At 37.7% G+C, this 24,856-nt stretch overlaps 1 protein-coding gene across 2 annotated transcripts in view; it reads right to left on the reverse strand.

The window, feature by feature from the left end:
• Nucleotides 1-24,856, reverse strand: part of HOMER1 (homer scaffold protein 1) — a 160,382-nt gene that overhangs the window by 10,210 nt on the left and 125,316 nt on the right. The window contains exons 6-8 of one of the 2 annotated variants that reach the window (XM_027863493.1): nucleotides 11,328-11,484; nucleotides 9,797-9,907; nucleotides 9,046-9,126 (exon numbers count right to left, since the gene is read on the reverse strand). In XM_027863493.1, coding sequence (XP_027719294.1) covers nucleotides 9,046-9,126; nucleotides 9,797-9,907; nucleotides 11,328-11,484 — 349 coding nt within the window. Of the gene's footprint in view, nucleotides 1-9,045; nucleotides 9,127-9,796; nucleotides 9,908-11,327; nucleotides 11,485-17,003; nucleotides 17,105-24,856 lie in introns of those variants that run through there. The other variant, XR_003569182.1, reaches the window with a different exon arrangement.

Below are 24,856 nucleotides of genomic sequence, written 5' to 3' on the forward strand. Positions count from 1 at the left end.
AGGAAAGCATGTATTTGTTCCTTTAAAGGAACTGTTTCTTTTCCGTTTCTTTAAAGTTTATTTTATGCTTCTGGTCACCTAGTCTTTAAAAGCTAGTATAAAGATAAAGCTGTGGTTAACACTTGCTTTATTGGTCCATACGTGTTTCATTGCTCAAAGATGACTGAGAGGGAAAAGATAAAGAAAGAGAGAAACAGACAGACAGACAGACACCTACTGACTTTCTAATCTCCAGGATTTTCACCAGCTGGGAGCACAAAACTAGACAGAAAAAGAAATGTTATTAACGATCTATTTTTATAGCTTCTCAAATACAGAGAAGATCAAGTGAAACGACTCTCTGGGATGCAGAATGAGGCCAGCAGCTTGGTGGGGACTGCATCTGCTAGACAGGGTGGAGCTTCAGACAATTTTCTCCCTTCCCATTGTTCTAGCCTATGAAACAGGCTTACCAAGAAGCCCATTCCCCAAAGTGTAGGATTGAGGGTGTTGATTAAAATGAGTCCTCTCAATGGGAGGAGCTGGCGACAAAAGGGTTCTGACCATACAAGGGTGGGGGCCAATTATGAGGGACTGACCAAGTCTCCTCAACCAAATGTTTTCTACCCCCACACTGGTAGAAGCATGCCACCACCATTGCTAGACTATTGTGACCATGTTTCATAAAAATGCAGAATTTTGTTTTACTATTTTTTAAGCTATGTTGTTAGTACACAGAACCTTTTGCTTTTATTTAGAGAGGGAAAGGGAAGATGTCACTTACAGGATGGGTCATAAGTTGGGCTGAAATGGATGGGGGGTTGAGATTTCTTTCTCTCTTAGTCTCTGGGGGGACTTGGAAGAGATTTCTGCATATTACATGGACTGATATGAACACTGATGCTTCTAGCCTAGGTAGGGGCAGGGGTGGGTAACTTTTAAATTTAGTTTGTACTTATTCTGGTTTGCCAGAATCATCATCATCATGACAATGATGACAATAACAGCTAGCATTTATATGGCCCATTAAGATTTGCAAAGCACTTCACAAATATTATTTCATTTGAACCTTACAACAACCATGGGAGGTAGGTGCTATTATTAAACCCATTTTTGTTCGGTCATATCCAACTTTTCATGACCCAATTTGATACTGGAGAGGTTTTCCATTTCCTTCTCCTGCTCATTTGACAGATGAGGAAATTGAAGCAAACAGGATTAAGTGACTGGCCCACAGTCACATAGCTAGTAAGAGTCTGAAGCCAGATCTGAACTCAAGAAGATAGGTCTTCCTGACTCCAGACCCAGCATTCTATCCACTGTGCCACCTCACTGTCCTATGCCCATTTTACAGATAAGGAAACTGAGAGGAATAGGGGTTAAATGATTTGTCCAGAGTCACACAGCCAACAAGCATCTGAGGTCATATTTAAATTCAGGTCCTCCCGATTCCAAGTTCAGTGCTCTATCCACTGTGCCACCTAGCTACTGTCAGTACAGACTTGACTCTTTCAAACCCAGCGGCCTATTAGGACCTACCTTCCATCCCTCTTCCTCTCCAAAATCACAAATCAATTGTGTTGGACACAATAATCTTTTGGGCAATCTGGACTTAAATGATGGTGCTGAGAGGATCTCCACTAAAATGAATCATGAGTCCTTTCTTTCATACTAGGTATCTTCTTTCTGATCAAGAATTCCACAGTTTTCATTTTGTTTCTCCATAATCAGGGCAGGCTCTTGAAAAGTTGTTAAACAACATATGCTAAATGTGAACATGTTCACCCACACTCTAAATTTTCTCCTGTTTAGAAACAAAAGGAGGCTTCTTCACTGGGCTTGGCTTCACGGTAGTCCAGGAAAGAGGGGAGTGTGAAAGTTATCTTATGGTGCTGTCCTAGGTCCTGCTCGAATTACCATGATTGCTTCTGAAAAGTATCTTTAATAAAAATGAAGCAAAGAATACAAACTAGAGAATCAAACTATGGCAGAAAGGAAGCAAAAGCTCCTGATGACCCGTCTGTTCAGCAAAGCTTAACTTGGTTCTCATCAAAAGGAAAATCTTACAGGAAAAGGTAAAAAAAAAATCTCCTTTAATCAAAAACAGAATCAATTCTAGAATTGTCAGAAAAGTATTTAAAAATTGTAACTACTAAATATCTTTTATGCTTTATTTATTTTTGCATAGGCCAATATGAAAAGACAGCACACCAAAGGATACCCAGTATGGACCAGATGCTTTATTTTGATAACAAAAAAGACTCAAGGAGAGCACAATCCTAATTAAAGGGCTCATGAGTCCACATGGATCTGTCAGTGAAAAAACAGGCAATTATCCCTTGTGGAAAGCTCATTTTTGTACTAGGTGAGAATCAAGTTACCTCTTTTTCTTAAAAAATCACACATGTAAATTTTAAAGGACATAAAAGCATATAGGGATCCATCTACTTAATCTAGGGATTAAGTAGATGTAAAAGTGAACAAGTCACAGAGGATAAGAAAGAGTCCAGTGTAACCTCTAATTCAGGGCTTCTTAAACTGTGGTCCATGGATAGAGATGAAGGGATCCATGAATTTGAAAGGGAAAAAAAAATCACACCTTTATTTTCACTAACCTTTGACCTTTGGTTTCCTCTGTGATTTTGTATATTTTATGTACTTATAAACATTATTCTGAGAAGGGGTTCATAAGCTTCACCAAACTGCCCAAGGGGTCAATGACACAAAATTAAGAACTCCTAACCTAAATAAACCTAACTGATCTAAGAGATTAGAAATTTCATCTACAAAAAACTACTAGAAGAAAAACACACTGATAAGAAAGCATGCAATCATGAAATCACTTGAACCAAATGAAATGTGGGCTCCTGAGTCTTGTGTAATTGGGATTGTGCTCTCCCATAGTCTTATTTGTTATTAAATAAAGCACGAGGTCCATGCAGGGTTGTGTGTCCTTTGGTGTGCTATCTTTTCATATTGGCATATGAAAAGAAAAAGCCTATGAAAATATTTAAGATTTAGTTACAATTTCTAAGTACTTTCTTGAGAGTCCTACGGCTTTGAAATATAAATGAAAACAATTTCAAGAAATGTCGGCAATCAGCAGCTAATGGACTGGGAAAATGAAAGGATGAGATGGAGCAGCTGGAATGAAATACAAATGAATCCAATGAATCTCCATTTGTTCTTCAAGTATTCCTAGTCAGGAGTTTACCAGATGGCTTTTTAATCTCTTTCACTAGAATAGCCTGTAAGATGATAGTAAAAGGAGAAGAGAACTGGAAACCAGTACAATATTTACAAGCTCATAAGCCAAACTCATCAAGTTGCTGAACTTGGGATAAGACAGACGTTCTATGATCAAATGACAAACTTCCACTCATGACCAAGAATCCTGCTGGCTTGCCTGCCTGCCTGCCTGCTTACACAAGCAAGCAGAAAGAAGAAGCTTCCAAAAAGAAAAAAAGAGACTCCATGTAATTGTACTTGTGAACAAGGAGGGACACCACCCAGTTTGTTCTCTGAAGACTTCCTGAAGAACTGAAAAGCTCTTGTTCTTGCTGATCCTGGCAAACCCATGAACTCTTTCAAGGCAAGGAGCAGCCAGGTAGAAGCCACAATTATATGTTTGCAGCTGCCTGAAGAAGCAACATCATCCCTAAGCAGTTTCCTTTTTTTTTAAAAAAATACATTCCAGAGAACAGTTTTAGACAGAAAGAAAATGCTTGCAAGGCATTCAAGCAGCTGACAGCCAAGGATCAGTACTGATAACCAACTGCTTCATTTGGCTTTCCCATTCCCCACCTGATATACCTTTTTTTTCACATTCCTCTCTTCTCTCTCACTCTTCACTTGTTCCTTCCTGGATCTCATCCTACTAGCTGTCTTTTTGCTGTACCTTAGAGTCTATCCCTCCTTTGTCCCCCCTTCTCTTTTGTCTAGTCTATGTAAAGCAGCTAGATGGTGTTTGGAGTTTGGAAGACCTGATTTCAAATCTTGCCTTCAATACTTACTACCCAAGTGACTCTGGGCAGATCAGAACTTTCTCTCAGCCTGTTTTACATACTTGTAAAATGTGCTTTAACACAGTGCCTGGCATAATAGTAAAAGCTTAATAAATTCTTGTTGACTCAAAGGATTATTGTGAGTCTCAAATGTAAAGTGTGTTGTAAACCTTAAAGCATTATATGAACGCTAGCTGTCATCATTGTCATCACCGTCATCATCATCATCATCATGCCTGATGATACTGAAGGGCACTGGAGTGCCATTTCTCAGAGACTCTACTATTGCTTATATCCCAAGGAAGCTAATGAGAAGAAGAAAGTCCCTATATACGAGTGGCATATTTTTGGGAAGCAAAGTAGAAGCCCATCAATTGGAGAATGGCTAAACAAAGTGTGGTATACAAATGTAATGGAATATTACTATGCTATAAGAATGATGTATGTGATCAATATAGAGAAGCATGGGAAGATTTACATGAATTGATGCAGCATGAAATAAGCAGAGCCAAGAAGACAACATGCACAATAACTACAATGTAAATGGAAAGAACAACCACACACTAAAAAAATCAAGAATAAATATAACAAAATTAGAAAGATCAAGCATGACTTAATGAAGATATATGAGAAAACAGTTGAACTCCACCCCTTTGTGGAGGTAGGAGGTTCACAGGTTGTTACACATTGCATGTGTTTTCAGACTTTTTTTTGGACATATCAATCAGTTGTGCCGAATTTTTACTCTTGAAAAATACAATTTGTTATATGGAGTGGCTCTTTGGGAGGGGAAGGATACCAAGGATAACTTATAATGACATAAGTAACAGAAGATATTGACAAAAACTTTTTTTTTAAACTTATTTTTGTAAAAAGAGGGAAGACCAGGAGAGAGGTGATGAGGGCTAGACTAGGGAGTGAAGAGAAGGGTAGAGATGTCAGAGATGTTTTGGGGGGAGAATCTATAAGGCTTGGCAACTAATTAGATATGGGTGGATTAGAAAGAGGGAAGAGCTAAGGATGATTTCAAGGTTGTGTACCTGGACAACTGAAAGGATGATAAAGCATCAACATCAAAAGAAGTAGGGAAGTTATTATATAAAGGAGATATATATACACATATATAGTTATAGTTATATAGTTATATGTATAAAAGAGAGGGTTTGAGAAGAAAAGATTAACTCTGTATTGTAATACCAAGAGGATTAATGGAAAAAAAAAACTTTATCTTTGGGACCCCAGTGAATCAATTATCTTTATTTTGGAGCATAAGTATGAATTATAGTGGGTGCCATAGTGGAAATTTTAGTTAGTAAGGTGATGGTGTTGTGATGGGGACAAGGAAAAGCTGATGAACTCATTCATATTAGACTGAAATTTTGCACAGTCAGACGCTTCATAATATCTGCTATTTTAGAACTCCTCCTTGTGGCCTCTTAAACTTGTTTCTCCCACTACAAAGAGGTTCCAGATGAATATATACTGAAGTTAATCTAAATAGAGTGAAAAAATGTCTGAATCTGTAATCATAATTTCAGTTCCTAAGTGTTAAATTCAATGACTGCAAAACCAGTGATCAGATGTGTTAGAGATGACATGAGATGACTTCAAAAGGCAAAACCCCACTATATTTAAATATCAGTGGAAAGTTATATGAACTATCAGCTACAATTGCTGTATTAGATGATGTTGCTTAACTTTTCATGGTAAGGTTATTTATTTATGAGGGTTTTTTTTAAATTGAGAAGTGATTGATGTCTTTAATGAAAATCTATTTTAAAAAAACATACTCCATTTTCCCTTCAGGGCCGAGACAGCATGACTGCTTGTGCCATCCAACAAGTTAACTAACATGAGAGATTCTCAAAACTGATAGACAGCTCAAGTGTGGTGCTGCCTGAAAACAGTGTGATTTATATACTGAATAAGTTCTCCTGGTCCCTTCCTGGCCCATGACTCTATGATTTGTAGTAAATACTTTAGGTACCATGTAGATTAAAGAACCAGCAGAAATTTAAAGCAAATATTGGTCATCACTTTTTATTGCCACTTCCAATAGTCTCCTTGCCATGGCCCCACTCTCTAATCATATCCACTCCACCAGAAATTTGGCCTCCACCCTTGACTTCTGTGACTGACAGGGTGAGCCTCTGTGCCTTCTCCAGCTAGGAACCAAGCCTCCACAACACTAACATTTGCTGTAGTCTTCTCAACATGCTTTGGCAATATTTTTTTTCCTCCTCTTTCCTTCTCTCAACTTTCCAGAACCCCTTTATGGACTGTTCCCCCATTAGAATGTAAGCCCCTTTAGGGAAGGAATTATCTTGTTTGCTTTTACTTGTATCTCCACAAGTAAGTGCTTAATAAATGACCCACTTTCTCCCTCTGTGTCTCTCTCTCCCTCCCTCCCCTTCCTTCTGTCTCTCCTTCCCTCCCTCTTTCTGTTCTCTCTACCTCCTTCTCTCTCCCTTCCTCACTCCCTCTACTTCTCTCTCTCCCTATTCCTGTTTTCTCTCCCTGCCTATCCTCTCTCCCTCCTTCCCTCTTTCTCTCTCCTCTCTTCCTACCCCTTTGCTCTCTGTCTCTCCTCTCCCTACTTTCCCCCCCCTCCCTTTTTCTTTCTTTTCCTCCCTCCCTCTCTTTCTATTTCTGTCCCTCTTCTTTCTCTCTCCCTTCTCTCTACTCTCTCTGCTTTCTCTCCCTCTCCTCTCACTCTGCTTTCTCTCCCTCTCCTCTCGCTCCTTCTCTTTGTCTCTAATTCTCTGTCTGTCTGTAAGGGAAACTGAGGAGATTCTCCCCAGTCCCTCGCACGACCGCCTCATGACCTGACATAAGTAATGTAGTTTAAAGTTAGTATGCATGACCAGGAGCACCAAGGGAACAGAACATCAAAGAATAAAACAAACTATGTTACCAGGGTGGAACAACTCTTACCTCAAGGAATGTCTTAGATTCCTTGAGGAAAGCATGTACGTATCCAAGGAACTGGCCTCTCCTTGGATAAGTACATAAAAAATGGGCATCTGGAGCTTTGGCCAAGCTCCACCTTTGTTCTAGGGTTGTTCTCCCATGGTTTACATAGATATAAAAAGGGCCATGTGGGAAAGGGACTTTTGGAGGTCTTTGTTTCAGAGATAGGGACGCCCACTCTGTTGACTTTCCTAACTGAGACCCCAAAGGCTGTGATACAGGACTTCCCCAGCCAGATGTTCAAGAGTGGGTGCTTCCTCGGATTGGTGATGTACTTCTTCTTTATCCCTCTATCTTTCTGTTAATAGCCTTTGCTTCTAAGATTGTGTAATCATATGTAATCACATTTATATGCATGTATATTTATGATTATTACCATTATTAAATCATTTATAGCCTAGGAAAAGTGTGAACGTGTCTTTGTGGGTACAGATCTGAATCTATGAAACAAATTATAAGTGCTGCAGCCCATAACACCTTACTATTACACTGTTTCTGTCTCCGTCTGTCTTTATCTCTGTCTCTCTCCCTCTTGGCCCAGAAAAGGAAGATATGAAGACATGTACAGGAGCCAATTCAACGTAGTAGGAAGGCAGTAAAAATGTCGAGGGGCAGAAGTAAGGTAGCAGTAACTCATGTCACGTTATTCTTTCTAGCCATCTGCCTCCTTAGTGGAGTAGCCCAGCTACTAGGCTATCTCCTCCAGGTTCTCCTAAGTCCTAGGCCCTCCATCACCTGATAACAACTGTCTCCAACTCCAGCTCTCTCCAGATTCTTCAAACCTCAATCCCCTGCCCAAACTTTCTTTTGTTCCCTTATCCAAATGCCAACACACTTCTAATCCACAGTTCTCAGGAAACTGGTCATGATCCATTCAGGACTCTGGATGGAAGAAGAGAACATGAGGAGTATGGAAGTGGTTGCAGATAACCAGGGAAGACTATAATTACACACTAACCAAAAAATACGTAGTATCCAAAAGCAGGGTCTGGGCAGAGGCAACAAATATCAAACATTAGGAGGTGCATTTTCTCATTAATACTAATTCACAAAAAAAATTCAAATTAAAAGCAGGAAAAAAAATGTTTCTGTATGAAGGTATAACAAAATCTGACTATGTATAAAGCTTTTTATATACATGATCTCATTTGCTCCTCACAATAAGTCTACACAGTCATCCCCACACACAAATTCTATGTAACGCAGGCATTCTCACCCGTTTGACAGATGAGGACCCCAAGACACAGAGTGGTTGACTTACCCCAAGGTCACACAGCTCATTACTGCCAGGGCTGGAACTCAAATTCAGGCCCTCTAAATCCAGGACTCTTTCCATGCAACCATACTACCTTCCCTTGTTGTAAATGGCATGATGTAATATAAATAAAACTATCTCAATGTGAAGCCACAATCGGGCATGGTTTCCAAGCCGAGTGAAATTAGTTAAGTAGTTTTTTATAAAGTCAGGTTCTTCAAAATGTTTTTTAGCTCACATGTGAAAAATATAAATTCATGTACACTTGTGGCTTTTTGGTTGTGTAACATTTTTATGTTAGAAGTGAAAAATATAAATTTGAATGATGTCCTTACGTATCACAAAACACTAAAAGAATTTACTGAAAATAATCAGCATTTGTAACCATGTTTAGACAGTAACAGATATATGTCTAGAGCTGATTATGAAAGATACATACTATCTGAATGAGGTTACCATACAAATTCTGAAAAGACAACATGAAGCCTACAGAACTTATTATTGTTCAGTCACTTCAGTCGCATCTGACTCTTTGTGACCCATTTGGGGTTCTCTTGGCAGAGATCCTGGAGTGGTTTGCCATTTCCTTCTCTAGCTCATTTGACAGATGAGGAAACTGAGGCAAACAGTAGTAAATGACTTGCCCAGGGTCACACAGCTGTTAAGTGCCTGAACCTGGATTTACCAGACCTGGCATTCTATCCGCTGTGCCACCTACAGGACTAGGAAAAAGTAAATGATGGGGAACCTGGAAAATGAAGGTCTGCAAAACAAAATCACATTTAATACATGATATTATAATAAGTGGAAAAGAATACAATTTGTGTAACATCTTACCTGTAGTTTCTGAGTCAGTGAATCCCTCTGTTCCTGTAGTTCTCTGGCATTATCAATTTCTTGTTTCAATTTTTCTATTTCCTGGGAAAGGCAGAACATTGAGTGTCTTTAACCATGCCTAACCCTTAACAAGGAAAGGAGTGACCTTATCGCCTCCTGAAAAGATCACCCCGGGCCCAAGAAAACATCATTTCAACCTTGTGCTGATGCTGACTTTTAGGGAGAGTCCCTCCTTACACATAGATTTCTAACACGGTGTGATCTTTAATAGCCACAGAGGAGGCCGCCATCCACCTTGGATGGCTCAGGTTCAGCTGTGCCCAGAGCCTGGATGCTGGTCTTGCTGACTTCCTGGGGGAGCTTCCCGCCTTCTGATGGTGGCTCTTTCTTCAGGAATGGTGGGACCTCGTGGCTGGCAATGATCAACACCCTCTGAGAACGCTTCAGCCTCCTGACTGCATTTACTCTCTAATGATTTCCTTTACTCCTAGGGACGCTCTTACAGCAGATGCAATAGACAGAGTTTTAGAATGAGGACGGCTTCACGTGTTATGTGTACATGCCGAGTGACAGATCAGAGACTATGACAGCAAGTTCAGTTATTTAAGTGAAAGGGCTATTTTACAAAAACATCATGCTTATCTTCCACAGAAGCACTATTACACTTCATAGCGAGGCACACTAAATAACCTGTCTGCATTCTACACGTATCTTAATGAGATTATGTTAGTGAGTGAACATTAACAAATACCTCCTCTTTCTTCTTCAGCGTTTCCTCTAGTTCCTGTATTGTTTGATTTAACTCGGCCTTGTGTGTATGGACCGCATTTGCTTGGCTGCTCACACACTCCAGCTCGGTCACCTAAAAAAGGAAATGAGCCCCCATCAAATGAAGTGGTAGTAAAGAAAGGTTCCTTGACAATGACATGAAAAATGCCAAAAGGATTACCCATTTTGAATTAGTCCATAAAAGAGGATTAAAAAAAATAATGCCTGATCTATAAGAGGGAAGACCTACTAGTATCTCCCTACCATAATTATCTTTTCTTAAATTTTACACGCACAAGTCTGTAGTGCAGCTTTTGGGCTTTAATAATTTAATAAACATTTCCATAGTGCTTTACGGTCGACACTTTACAAACATCATCTCATTTGATCTTCACAACAACCTTGTGAAGCAGATGTTATTATTATTCCTATTTTGTAGACGAGGAAACTGAGGCTGACAGAGGTTATGAGGCTTGCCCAAAGTCATACAGCTGAGTATACTTATTTTGCATATATTTTTATGTGTTTATATTGTCTCCTTTTATAGAAAAAGCTCCACAAAGAGAGGAATAGCTTCATTCATGCATCCCCAAGGCCTGGCACATACTAAGTGTTTAATGAATACCTGAGGACTGAAAGACTAGGTGACAGACATAGGGTTTTATGGATTAGGATTAGGAAAATAATAAAAGCATTCATCACTCTTTTACATGGACTTGATAAAGTTTGAGAAATCAATACACAGTGACAAGTATAGAATCCCATACTGAAAATCTCTTTTAAACTTTTCTTATGAAAACAGACTTTAAAATCAGATGTGGCCATCTATTCCCCCCCCCACCCCTCAACTTCTTATTTCTGAATTCTGAAGCTAAGAAGCCTGGCTTCTCCAAACAACGATATTTTTCTAAGCTGTTTCCAAAATTTAAGATGATCCAGAAAAATGATGAACTTAAAATACAGCTGCCATCATACTAAATTACAGTTACTTTCATTTTAAGTAGCCCTTTTTATCTTGAAATGTACCAGTTAGTCAAAGAGGTGTTCACCTACTCCTCACATGGAGAATATATAGGAAAGAACAATTTTTTTTTCCTTTCACTTGGGAGATTTTATTTTTGTAGTTGATTACTAGCAGGGATTTGAACAATGGGGTAAGTGGACAGATTTCCATGTCTAGTTTATAGTTTTACTTTGGATAGTACAGAATGATCCCAAAGAACCAGAACATTATCAGCTTTTGTCAACATGTTTATTACCTTTATCATAAACTTGTCCCATAGACACACACACACACACACACACACACACACACACACGCAACAATAACACCACTAACTGGTGGGAACAATTTTCTTCCAACAATTCAGGATACATAATCCAAGTTATTATACGTTTCTACACGTGCCAAATATTCCACGGAGGCTTAGCTGTACAGTATCTATGTTCAACTTTCCTGTGACCAAGGCAACCCACTGGTTTTACATTCTTATGCCTATCAGAACTGACCGTACCCGCTTGTGAAGGCGCTCAGCTTCCTCCTGATAGGCGGCAAGTTGCTGCTTCCATTGCTTGACATTGGCAGTGGACTCCAACAGTGCCGCTGTGAGCTTGGCATTGTTACCTTTCAGCGTTGCCAGTTCAGCTTCCCAGTGTTTGCTGATGGCTGAGCTAAAACACATTTAGAGAGAATACCAACCATTACAATACAACTGGTCACTGTCACCCTTTGGGGATTAGGAGTAGTACTTAGCACCCAATGATTGAATTTAATGAGCAATTCAAATACAAATAATTCTAGGAGCAATAAAAAAAAAAATCATTCCACTGAAATGTCTCCAGGGAAGAAAACTACTGGGTTAATGAACAATTAAATAACTTCCAGTTCAAATTCCCAAAGTAGTCAACTCTAGGGACTATTTTGTTCTTTAGTTCAGTGGCTCCCACCTTCATTTTTGCAGCTACTGAGACATACAGGAGTGTTTGTGTGATTACCTCCAGGGACTAAATATTATATCCTGAAAATCACTTAAGAATAGAACTGAGCAGTGGGTTGTATTCCTTAAAAGACACTGAAGCCTGAGATTACACAATAAGAGTGACAATGTATTTTAAAATGCAAGTTTAGGTATCCATATACAAAGACAGTATGATTTGTGACATGTCATTTACTCTTTTGATGTTTTATTCCATTTTTTTTTAGCATTTAAAATTTTTAATACCAAATTTTGCCTCAAAATATTGGTTTCTAATCATGTATCATTGTGGAAGTAGAGAGTAATCCTAATGATCTAGATTTCAGAGACAATTTCAGGTTCTGTTTTCCTTCCTTGAATTTAACGTTACACTGGTCAAGTAATATTCCATGAAGAACAGCAACAAAGAACATTCTCTAAACAAAGACAATTCCATTAATTTTGGAGAGCTTCCTCCTGAGAATTTGCTTCTCAATTTCACCATAAAGAAAGAATTAGTTCATTAAGGGAAATGAGTTTATTTTTTTTCCCTTATCACTGAGGAGTCTGTTTCAATTGCTGGATTTCTGCTAACCTTTTTCTACTTAATTAGTGATGCTTCAAGACTTTCACTTGAATCATCTCCCTTAATTTTGATAAGTCATTTACATCGCAGGACAGGTATCCTGAGAGCTCTCTGTTTGGCAGAAAGGAGTCCTTAGTTCCTATTATCAGTATTTCTAAAACTGACTCCTTAGTACAATTTTAAAAATGAAAGAAACCTCAGGAGTGGATTGAAGATGTTCAGGGCTGTGATTTTAACACCCAATTTTCCATCTTTGAGGACAGAGAAATATTTCTCAGATAGTATCAAAAGAATCAAAAGTTAGAAAAATTACTGTCACCTTTTTCTTATTTTTACTGCTATCCATAACAGCTTTTCTCAGTTAATCAGTTAAGATAATAAATAGAGAAAAAATGTAAAATTTGTCTAAGTCTTGATACTTAAGACTAGTTTTCATTCAGGAGTAGAGATGATAATAAACATATTCTTCCAACTGCAGGGTTCCCAAAAGACCTAAGACTGAAAATTAATTCAGTAAAAATAAATTAATCAACAAACATTTATTAAGTGCCAATTATGTGCCTGAGATTGTATTGGGTGTTTGAGGTACAAATTGAAAAGGGAGGTAGTCCCTGCTCTCAAGGAACTTACGTTCTATTAAAAGATAACGGTGAAGTTAAATACAGTACATGGGAGACTGGGTCTTTAATTAAAAATAAATATAAATGAAAATAAACTTTAATTAATACAATAATATATGATTTACATGTAGGGTTTCAGAACATCTCAGTATTTCAATTATTAAAAAATTAAAATTAAAATGAATTTTAATTCAAAAGTTTAATTCATTATAATTTTGCTTTAATAATCGAACAAAGAGAGAGGCAACAGAGTGTAGTGGATAGAAAACAAGTGTTGGAGCCTAGAAGATCTGAGTTCAAGTGCTATCTTTGACACATTCTGGCCCTGTGATCCTGGGCAGATCACTGAACTTTTCAATGCTCTAGGCAACTCTCTCAGACTATATTTTATAGAGAAGGTGCCAGCATGTTTTAGTAGATGATATTTTATCATCTGGCAGTTCCCTATCCCAATGAGACTATAGGTCTAATCTCCAGACCAACTTAAAAAGAGATTTATCAACCTATCATTTTCTAAAAATCAGTCTAATCTTCTCCAGGAGGTACAAAGTATAGACACAAAGATAAATCTGGCATCTTCTCATATTATTCATTCAATATAAATCTTCCCTTATCCTAGACGAATGGTTATCAGAATAACTGGTTAACATCCAAATAGAAAAGGTTACAAGATACTCAACAGTTAATCTTAAAAAAAATACATTAGGTTACAAGGGCTGAGTTTCTATGTGGATGAAATAGATTACAGCCTACATGTTACGATTTCAGAGATTGATAGAAGGCTTACCACCATCCCTATCCTCCCAACCCCCAATCATCCTTCTCTATTTCTCTGCATCCTTGCTGATACCTGAACTTCTTTTAATGGTAGTCAAAGTCCATCATTTCACAATGACCAAGAAGTCCATGATACAATTACTCTGATAAATTTATATTAAGATAGGGGCAGTGAGGTGGCTCAGTGGATAGAGCACTTGCCCTGAAGTCAGGAGGACCTGAGTTTAAATGAGATCTCAGACACTTACATGCTGTGTGACCCTGGGCAAGTCACTTAACCCCGACTGCTTCTTTAAAAAAAATTATATTAAGATAAATGACACCAGATTCTTTCCTGAGAACAGAGGAAGCAGAGTACAGAAAGGGAAGGCCTACAGGAACTGAGGTCAAACTCAAACAACTCGACAATACTGCCAATGGCCAGCCCTGTTTGGATAGGTGTACTCTTCAGCTACAGTTGCTAAGTGGTAAACCATATGTTGCATGCCTAAAATATTTTCAAAAGGAAAAAAAAGCCATAGGCATAAAATGAAAAAATTAATGTAATTATAGGCGGCAAGATTTTGTACAGGTCAGACTAGGAAGTGGGACTTCTTTTGTGGTTGAAGGATATTGATAGGGTGGAGCCAAATTATACGAGGCCTTAAAACTAAGCAGAGGTGTTTAGACTTGATCTAACACCTCAAGAGGGGGGCCACCGAAGATTCCTCAGCAAGGGAATAATAAGGCAGGTGGTATTTAAAAACCACAATCCAGGTCTGATCATGGTGACTGCCTGAAATTGGCTGATGCCAATGAGAAGGAGAAAGGGTGGGAGGAGTCAAAGATGACTCCAGTTTCAAGCCTGGGAGACTGGGTGAAGGGTGGTGTCATGAACAGAAATGAGGTAATTTACTGCCATGGAGTAACGGGCATTAGAGGGAAATTATTATAGCCTGATGTCATTTTTTTAACTCAGCTTTCTTCTAATTAAGTATTTTCTGTGCCTGATTTTCCTGAGCTAACAGATGATCCCAAATTATAATTCTGAAGCTAGGCAGTGGCCTTAACACTCATTTAAGTGACTTTATCTAAGGTTACTTAACTAGTTAGTGGCAGAGATGAGATGAGAACCTAGGATGTAGCCTGACTCCTAATCTAATTCTCATTTCTACCAGTGTGCTAAGCAAAATAACCAGGACTGCATTTACACACGAGATCAGGAGTTCTTAACCTTTTTTGTGCCATAGGCCCCTTCTCAGAATAATGTTTTTTAAATAATTGAAGGAAATGTTAAGCTTTAGTTAAAGATTAGTGGGGGGGGGGGGAGAAGGTGTAATTATTGTCCTATCCACATTCACAGATCTCCTGAAGTCCACATATAAGACTCCTTGGGAACTCTAGATTAAGAAAACCTGCTCTGAATGAAGATGAGGTTTTTTTTTCACATCTACTTGTTCTTTCCTTTACAGAGATGAGTTCATTTTAAATGGAACCTTCAATCTATTAATTGATCATAAAACACTCCAGAATGATATTTGAAACCTTATCCAGCTAATTTAGTAATCTACCATATAATCTCAACTCTCTCAAACATGTATCATGAGAATTAGAATGACTGTGTGTGTGTATATATATATAATATATACAAATGTAACATATATGTGTATAAAATAGTCTTCTTTTAAAAGTTATATAAACATAAAGTAAGGTTTTCATTTTTTTCAACCAGGAAAAGAAGAAGCAATAAATGAGAGATTTCTTTCATATGCTACCTCTGAGGATTTTATTTTATAGTCAAAACAAGATCTCTTTAGGGAATATGAACTCATTCTACATACTGAATCTGTCATTAAAGCAGTGTGATCTTGAAACTTACCTGGGCCTCAGTTTGCTCCTCTGAAAGATGAGGGGATTATCGATAATAATATCGATAATCTAGTACTTTGTGGTTTGCAAAGCACCTTAACAAATATGATCTCATTTTGACCTCACCACAACCTTGGGAGGGTTAAGCTAGCTGGTTAGCTAGCTCATTCCTATTCTCATTTTACAGACGAGGAAACAGAGGCAAACAGAAGTTAAATAACTTGCTCAGGATAAGACTTTTGTTGTTCAGTCGTTTCAATCATGTCCAATTCTTTGTGACCCCATTTGGGTTTTCTTAAACAGACACTGGAGTGGTTTGCCATTTCCTTTTCCAGTCCACTTTACAGATGAGGAAACGGAGGCAAATAGGGTTAAGCGGCTTGCCCTGGATCACCCAGCTAGTAAGTATCTGAGGCCAGATTTGAACTCAGGAAGATGAGTCTTCCTGACTCTAGGCCCATCACTCTAGCCGTAGCACCGCCTAGCTGCTAGTCAGCTGGCTAATTATTACACTCATTTTGTAGAAGAAATGGAGGCAAACAGAAGTTAAGTGACTTGCTGAGAATTAGACTAGCTGATCCTTAAGGTCCCCTCCAGCTCAGACATTCTGTGACTCTATAACGCTGGTGCTGTGTTGAAATCAAGTACCTGACCAGCCTCACCAAGCACTCAGAATAATGGTCTGAGATGCAATTTTTCACCTTTCCTAATCTAGAACATTGCATGCAATATGAAGTAAATATTCATGCTCTCCGAAAGACTGGCCTTGACTTCTGGTTTAAAGCAAACCAAGCCCTTCAAATTTAAGTCCGCTGACTTGCCCATCCTTCTATTTTGCTTTACAGCCAAGTCAATCCCCTTCTGGTGTTCCCTTTATTCTCCCCCCATGATCCTCATTTGCTTACCTCTGCATCTTGATCTTATCAACATCCCTCATCCCACCCACTCCACTGCATTCTCATTTTAACTCTCAGTTCAAGGTCCTTCTTTTCCAACCAGTATTTTCTATTTAACTCCATAATCCCTGAACCAACTCTTCCTCCTCCCCTCAATGAACATTCATAATTAATTTATCTATTTCTACTGATCACATTGGTCTTACCTTCCCCCTTAGAGTAAAGATTCTTTGCTTATAGCCTATCCTTCAATACGTACTTCCAAATGCCTAGCACAATGTGCTAAAACCCATGGATGTTAATCAGTTCTATTGAATGACTAAAGGATAGAAAAAGTATAGAGAGATTAAAAGTACGTCTTGTAAAATAAAGGTAAAAATCAACCTGTAGTTAACAGGAATTTCGTGTGATAAAACACCAAGTTTTAAACACTGGTCAGGGACTACTGCAAATAACAAAACGTCAATCTTTTTTCGTTCTTATATGAGGGACGCCGTACTAGACTTACTCAGTTTCTCGACTTCCATTTTAAGCCAATCACGCATGCACATTTCATAAGATAAGAGGTATTTCATCTATAAAATGCTGTAGATCTGGGACTTGTAGAATCTACAAAAGACCGTTCAGTAAGAAGTTAGTTATTCCTGACCAAGATCTTTCATTTGGATGCATTTTTACAAATTATTAATTGCTGGTAGGAATACTTTTTATTTGAGCGGTCTAGGTAAATAGCTCTCACATCAATCAAAATATTTCAGGCCACTGAATCTTTCTGCTACATTGCACCCATTCAGCTAAAGAACAGGTTGACATATCCACCATTTTCTCTCAAATTTACAGAACTTTTAATCCTGAAATTTGGAATGGAATTTAAGAATCCCAGATGGTATAGAGTAAGACACAAGACTGATAAAATCCTGCTATCGACTCCTCTATATTTCAATGTTAAAAATCTAGAATTGTAGTAAAATGGCAAAATATTCTCTGTACCACAGTTCCACTTGAACTCACTGTTAACTGTGATCAAAGCTTCTAATAAAATGAATCTATGTACTCTTAAGACTTTGTCCCTCCCAGTAAGTGTATTAAAAATAGCTCTGGAAATGTAGAATTATACTAAAAAAATCTAGTGACTAAAATATCCATACCCCTTGACCCAGAGATCCCAGGGCCTTATATATGTCAAGGAGATTAACAACAGAAAGAAACGTCTCATATATACCAAAATATTAATATTGGCACTTTTTATGATAGGAAAAACCGGAAATCAGGTAGATGCTTATTGATTCGTAAATAGCTAGACTAATTGTGGCATATAGATGTAGTGGAATATCAATGCATCCTAAGAAATTATAAATATGAAGAATTCAGAGAAGCATGGGAAGATTTGTATGAACTGAGATGGAGTGATGTTGTCAGAAACAGGAAAACAACATGTACAGACAAGGTAAATGGAAAGAACAAAAACAAGACCTGAAATGTTGTGAAATCAGAATGATCAAACTTGAAATGCATCTTCTTCCCTTCTTTGCAGAGATGAGGGATTGTGAGGGTAGAGCAATGCATACATTGTCAGACCCGACCGATGGGTTGGTTAGTTTTGTTGGACTTTTTGATTTTTTATTATAAGGGATGGCTTACTTGGTACATGGGAAAATTTATTCAGAAAGGATAGTGATATAAATGTGAAATGTCAATAAAAATAAAAACCTGTATATATACACATATATGCACACACACATATAAGTACACAAGGTATCTCAAAAGTCAGTACAATTTTAAGCTTGAAACACCCCCTGTGTGTGTGTATGTACATACATACATACAGAAATATTGATATCAATAATGATATATTTATATCAGTAGCTACCAATATTTATATTTATATCTATATGAACAGTGCTGGAAATTAGGGAGTCAGATTTACCTTGTCTGGATAGAGTAGTTATTTGTTCTCTATGTTGTTAATTTTTGTTCACATACAAATGGATTTGGGCTGATTAAAGGACTAATAATTAGTATTTATATTATGTCTACTATACAAGCACTGTGCAAAGTGCTTTACAAATATTATCTCATTTGATCCTTACAACTCTGGGAGGCAGGTGCTATTATTAATTCCTATATTACAGTTGTGAGGAAAGTGAGGCAAACAGAGGTTAAGTGACTTGCCCAGGGTCACACAGCTAATAAGTGCCTGAGGATGGATTTGAACTCAGATCTTTCTTGACTCCAGGCCCAGTGTTTTAGTCACTGCATCCACCAAGCCACCTAGCTGCCTAGCCACCTATGTTGATGGGGTGTGGAATAACAATGAAAAAGGTAAACAAGTAATTGGAAAGCTTTTGGAAATGGTGATAAAGAATGCAGAAGAAGGACAGGAAAGTGGATCCTGAATAGAAATGGAACACAGAGTCAATAAGACAATAAACATTTATTAGGTGCCTACTATGTGCCAGCCCACAGATAACAAAGAAAGGAAAACGACAGTATCTACTCTCAAAGGACCCTGGAAGACAGTCACAGATAGAAGGAAAGGGCTTTAGAATGGGATCACAGAAGAAGATGCAAAGTCACTATCATCCCAAATTCCATTCCAAAATACTCTCAACTGTAGTTCATTATAAAAGTCACTTCAAACACCCATCAAGGACCAAGAACCTGTAAAGCTCTGTGAGAACTAGAAACAGGCAAAGTAAGGGTCCAGGGGGCTTCATGGTCTTTTTACTGCACAGACTCCAAAACCAGAGTTGCCTGTATTTCAACATGGCAACCTACAAAGCAGCTGAAATAAATGTCTTCTTGTATAACACACTGTCTGAGCCTATAAGTTACAAATGACCTGCCAATCTGTGGTTCTCACAGTGATGAAATCAGAAGTCCATTCCTTGACTCTCAAATATATATTCTGCAAGAACACAACAATAACAACATTGGTTTAAACATTTTGAAATTCCACACGTTCTCAAGGAGAGAAAGGGAGGGAGGGATGAGAGAGAGAGAGACACAGAGAGAGAGAATCTGAAACTCAAAATTGAAAAAATGTTAAAATTTGTATTTGCATCTAATTGAGAAAAAGAAAAGAAAAATTAAATGCAAGAAAATATTAAAAGATGAAAAAAAAACCCAATGGACAAGAGGCTGATTAGGGAGTTGATAAATTCATGTGATTCCTTTACTCAGTTCTAGGTTGTTTTGTTTTTTCTCCTAGGTTAAAATTTGCATTCCTTCTCTTTAAGACTGACTCTAAAATATTAAACCCCAAAGTACTATCTTTGTTAGTAAGCCCAGATCTTTGGGAGCATGACAAGACAGCTTCCTACCCTCTGGCTATGACTTGTTTCTTCAGTGATGTTGATATCTTCTTTTATAGTATATGGTACAAAACACAACTGGGGGAAAAACACATTTTTGATCCTCTGTAGACTTTTCTTTTTTTCCCATTTTCTTTGCAGCTTCTTAGTATTGTTCTTTTATTCTTGAGGTATAAAAACTGTTCCTATTAGCATATCTATCACAATTTCACTTCATAGTAGATTTCAAAGCAGCAGCCTTGAAGCACTGTTTCCCCCATGTGAGTTCTCTGAAGTGATAATCCTTATGTTCACAACACCTTAACTCATTCTTTCTACAAAATTATTTTCTATTCTTTCATTAGAAATTTTAAGACACTTTCTTTGGAAGATTTTTTTTTAGTGTTTCTAACTTATGTACTAAGGAATACTTTTTAAAAATGCTAATGTTTTAATTTGGTAACTAAGATTTCTTGAAAGTCTGAATCTCAAGGTCATTAAAAAAAAAGTTGAGTTGAAACTGTTTTCTATTTTGTTTCCTTTTACTACTGGGACAGTCAGCCTTTTAATTCCTGTAGAGGTTGAGGTAATTTACATTGCCACAATCTGCTCTCATTGAAGTCCAGTGGATTGTTCAAAGGAAGAGATACACAGTGAGTCAGAAGGGATCTGGAAATGCCACCATGATCTCATGTTTGAATATTGGGATCAGGACAGAAGGAACATCAGAACATCTGTTCTTATGATTGCTTGGTAGAGTTCCCTTCCAAAAATGACCAACTGGTTTCCTGTTGATTTCAGATGTAGAAGCAAGCTGAGGAAGTTTAAACTGTTCCAAAAACATCATGTGGAAGGTACTTTAATCAATTACATAATTTTACAGTCCTCCTTTTCCTTAAGCTCCAGGTCTCTTTGGAAGTACTTGCTATGCTTCACTAAATTATTCAAAATCATGGAGAAAAAAAACTCAAGAGAATATGTCACCAAATCTAGGCACCATATATGAGATAAAATAAACATTCATTGCATAGAAAAGTATTCAACATGGAAGGATAAATGTATACCTCATTCTTACTAGTTATAGGGGGACAAGAGCTAACTACTCAGCTTTGTTTGCAGGGTCCTGTAACAATCACAGGGACCTCCTTATGGCAGACCCTATATGTGGTGGCACAAACACATGCCCTGTGCTAATGAAGCTTTAAAGGACATCTGAACTACCCAGTGACTTGGCAGAAATAACTTAAGCACCTGTCTTCATCACAGGCTCTTGGAGTAATTAATTTGTGCAACACAGTAACTTCTGTAAGTATAAAATGTGTTGCTTCAGATTAAGTCATTTTAAGTGTAGAAATTATTTTGAAATTGAAAAAGCAGGAATATTTTTGTTATAGTCTATGAATAAAGAGACTATATTTAGTCTATAGGTAAGAATAATGCTGAGGCTGTGACCTAGAATTTCAAGTTTCTCACGCTGAACTTAATTCAAAATGCATAAGCTTATTGGGTTAAATAAAACAACTTAAATGTCTTATTTTTGTTCCCTTTCAAATACAACTGACAAATAAGTACAGCTGCTCAATTGAATTAGAGAGATATACTGCCTTTGAAAATGTTATTTGTCTTTGACTTGTGATTTTATCTGCGAAGGGACCTTACATGTGTGGGCTTCTTCCCCTAAAAGGATGGGATAGACAACTCATCAGTAATTTACAGTCATATAGAGTTAGGATGCTAAAGACTAGCTGAAGGTCTCACAGATAGTATATGTCAGAGAAGAGATTAGAATTCAAGTCCTCCTGGCTTCAAGGCTGGCTCTCTAACCACTATGAAACCCTGTCACTTATTTTTATGAAATTATAGTATAAATCTGAAACTGAATTTATGAAATTAATGTATAATAGTATGTGAATCTGACAGACTAAAAGTGAAGAATGTGTATGTAGCTTCTAAAAATGAAGACTACATTTATCTGAGTTTCAAAAGCAACTGGGTGATACAGAGGGCTGGCCTTGGAGTCAGGAAGACTTGAGTACAAAACTCACCTCTGACATACACTATCTGTCAGATCCTTGGCTAATCCCTTAACTTCTCTCACTCTTAGTTTTCTCATCTGTAAAATGAGGGTGGTAATAATTATACTCACCTCCCCAAGTTGTTGTAAAGATTAAATGATTCAACATATATAAAGCGCTGCAAACCTTTGAGGGCAAGCTAATATATTATTGGCTATTATATTAGCTATTATATTATTATAGCTTTATATTAAGTACATATTAAAATTTTTTTCTTAATTAAAAAACTGAATGAAATGATATCTTTCTGGTTTTTGATTTTTTAAATTAAATTTATTACATTTTATTTAAATCACCCCAATCACCTCAATTGTCTGTCCTATGATTTGGGATAAAGTCAAAGTTCTTTCTTTTAAGTACTTTAAACTTCTGTTTATTCTGGATACAGATTTGTTAGTCTCTCAGAGCAAGGTAAGGTATATGCTCACACGATGAGATTTTGTCATGAGATTTTCAAGTTGTTTTTTAACATAAAGGGAATGGAGAGAGGAAAGGATAGACAGAGAGAGAAAGGGAGGGAGGAAGAGAGGAAGGGAGAGACAGAGAGAGGGAAGAAGGGAGAGAAAGAGGGAGAAAGGGGTGGGAGGAAGGAAGAGAGGGAGAGAGAGAGAGAGAGAGAGAGAGAGAGAGAGAGAGAGAGAGATCTTGGTAGCGCAAAGCTGGAATATGAAACAATGTTTTGCCTATAAACCGTAACTCAGACTTTAGTGTACGAGTCTCCCTTTATATTTCAGGACGGAACACCGCATCATCTTGAAGTCATAAAGGGAGAAAGAATGACATTCCACTAGGTTCTAATTCTGCAAGGTGCCTGGATGCCTCAAACCACTCGAGCTTCACCCCAGCTGACAGCCTATTTCGAAAAGAGGCTGTGCTTTCTGTGTGCTGAAAGGAACATAGAAAACTTTCTGCCTAGCAGAGGGCAATGAGATGGACTGCAGTGACATAGTATTCCTCCCTGGCTCTCTGCTTGCTCCTACCCTGAAGCCATGCTCTGAAAGTGGCCGGGTTACTGGGGTGTGGTCCATTGGCAGAGACAAAGCCCATCCTCCTTTACCCTCCTCAGTTCCCCTAAAGGGATTCTCTTCGATGGGCTAAACTCGCCAGAGGTGGAGGGTGGGAGGGAAAGAGAATTCAGTGATCTCTTCCTCTCTGTAATGCTCCAATCACTTTACTGGTGTAATTAAATATTGTGATCCATTTCAGATTTTCACTATTCCCAGGAAAGGGGCAGGGCACAAAGAATTTCTGTGGCATTCTTGTAAGTGATAAAAGCGGAAGGGGCAAAAACGGGGAACTCCTTTACTCATTACCGCACAGTCTTGTGGTCAACATTCATAAAAATCAGTATTTGTACTATTTTAATCTCACATAAAAATTGTAGATTGAAGAAATAAAAAAACAAACTTTAAGCCTTTCTGAGAGATTTATTCACAACATTATATTAAGTTAAACTATTAGAGGGAAAAGACTTCCAGAAAAACAGTTGGGTTTTTTTTTAATATACCAAATGAAATAATTACATTTCTCTTGATTCCCAGGGGCCTCTGAATGTATTGCTATCTTTTCAGGGAGTGTATCAATTACTTTCAAGTCTGTTTTTTTTCCTGAGTATTATGTGTAATTTATTCAAAGACACACAGGAATATTCCAACCTATCCATCTATTAAGTCAATTCAATGCCGGAGGCTAGAAATGACTGGTATTTCCCTTCAAAAAATGGGTCACTGAAGGAAAATTAATCCTAAAATCTCTAAATCTTTGTAGGAAGTGTGGCCCTATGATTTCATCAATGTGGAGAATGACCTGTGGGGAAACTCTGTCCACTGAATGAGATGGAAAACTTTTCAGTAACTTATAGTTTCAGGCACAATGACAGGTTCAACGATTTGCCTGTGGTCATATACCCAGGATGTGTCAGAGGAAGGATAAATTTTTCTGATTCCAACTCTGGCCTCTACCCATGACACCATAACGACTCCCAAAATTCATAATGTAATATTTTGGCAAAGATATCATATTAAAATACAGAGTAGAGGAAGTTCTCATAACAGGACCACCTGCCTTACATTAGCACCGGGTAGAAAGGTAGGTGGACAATCCCATGTACTTCCCAGAATCAAGTCTGGAACAGGTACTCAGAAGGCAATTTCTACATTAGCCAAAGGTTTAAGCATTCAATAAATACCCTTTTTTCCCCCTCGCTCATTTGTTCATTCACTCATTCTTTAGAAATTGTTCTAAAGCCTGGAAAAGTGTTCTAGCCCAAGTTCTGTCTCACATCATTTAGTGATATGCAAGGGAGCTATTAAGATTATCAAAATTTATTTGGCCCACATTCTCACTGAGATCCTAATCTCCCTCACAACTTTGTGTTACCCAAAAAAGATTATGTGCTCACATAAAAAGTTAGAGCACATTTACTTGTACAAAGGTCTGAAATCTCAGACTTACACTCTGTGTAGCAGATTCTGCTAAGATCTGATTCTCATATGCAAAAGCAAACCAACATCGAAGCACAGAATTTGACAAATCCATAGATCCCAGCTATCAGGGTAAGAACTCACTATTTGACAAAACCAGTTCTAAAAAATTGCAAAGCAGTCTGGCCAAAACTAGGAATAGATCAACACCTCACACCTCACACCAAATACCAAGATTAGCTCCAAATAGGTATATACATAACTTAAACATAAAGGATGACATGAATTAATTAGCGGAGCAAGGAAGAAATTGCCTGTTAGAATTATGGATGGGGAAATGGAAGTGTTCTTGAATAAACAAGGGATAGAAAGGATAACTGAAAGTAAAACAGACAATTCTGATTACATAAAATTTTAAAAGTTTTTACACAAACAAAATCAATGCAGCTAAAATTAGAAGAGAAGCAGACATGTGGAAAAATCTCCATAGCAAGTTCTCTGATACAGGTCTATCTATCTATCTATCCATCCATCCATCCATCCATCCATCCATCCATCCATCCATCCATC

Source organism: Vombatus ursinus, unplaced genomic scaffold (assembly GCF_900497805.2).
Source record: "Vombatus ursinus unplaced genomic scaffold, bare-nosed wombat genome assembly UNPS02014772.1, whole genome shotgun sequence".
In the NCBI taxonomy this organism is placed as follows: domain Eukaryota; kingdom Metazoa; phylum Chordata; class Mammalia; order Diprotodontia; family Vombatidae; genus Vombatus; species Vombatus ursinus.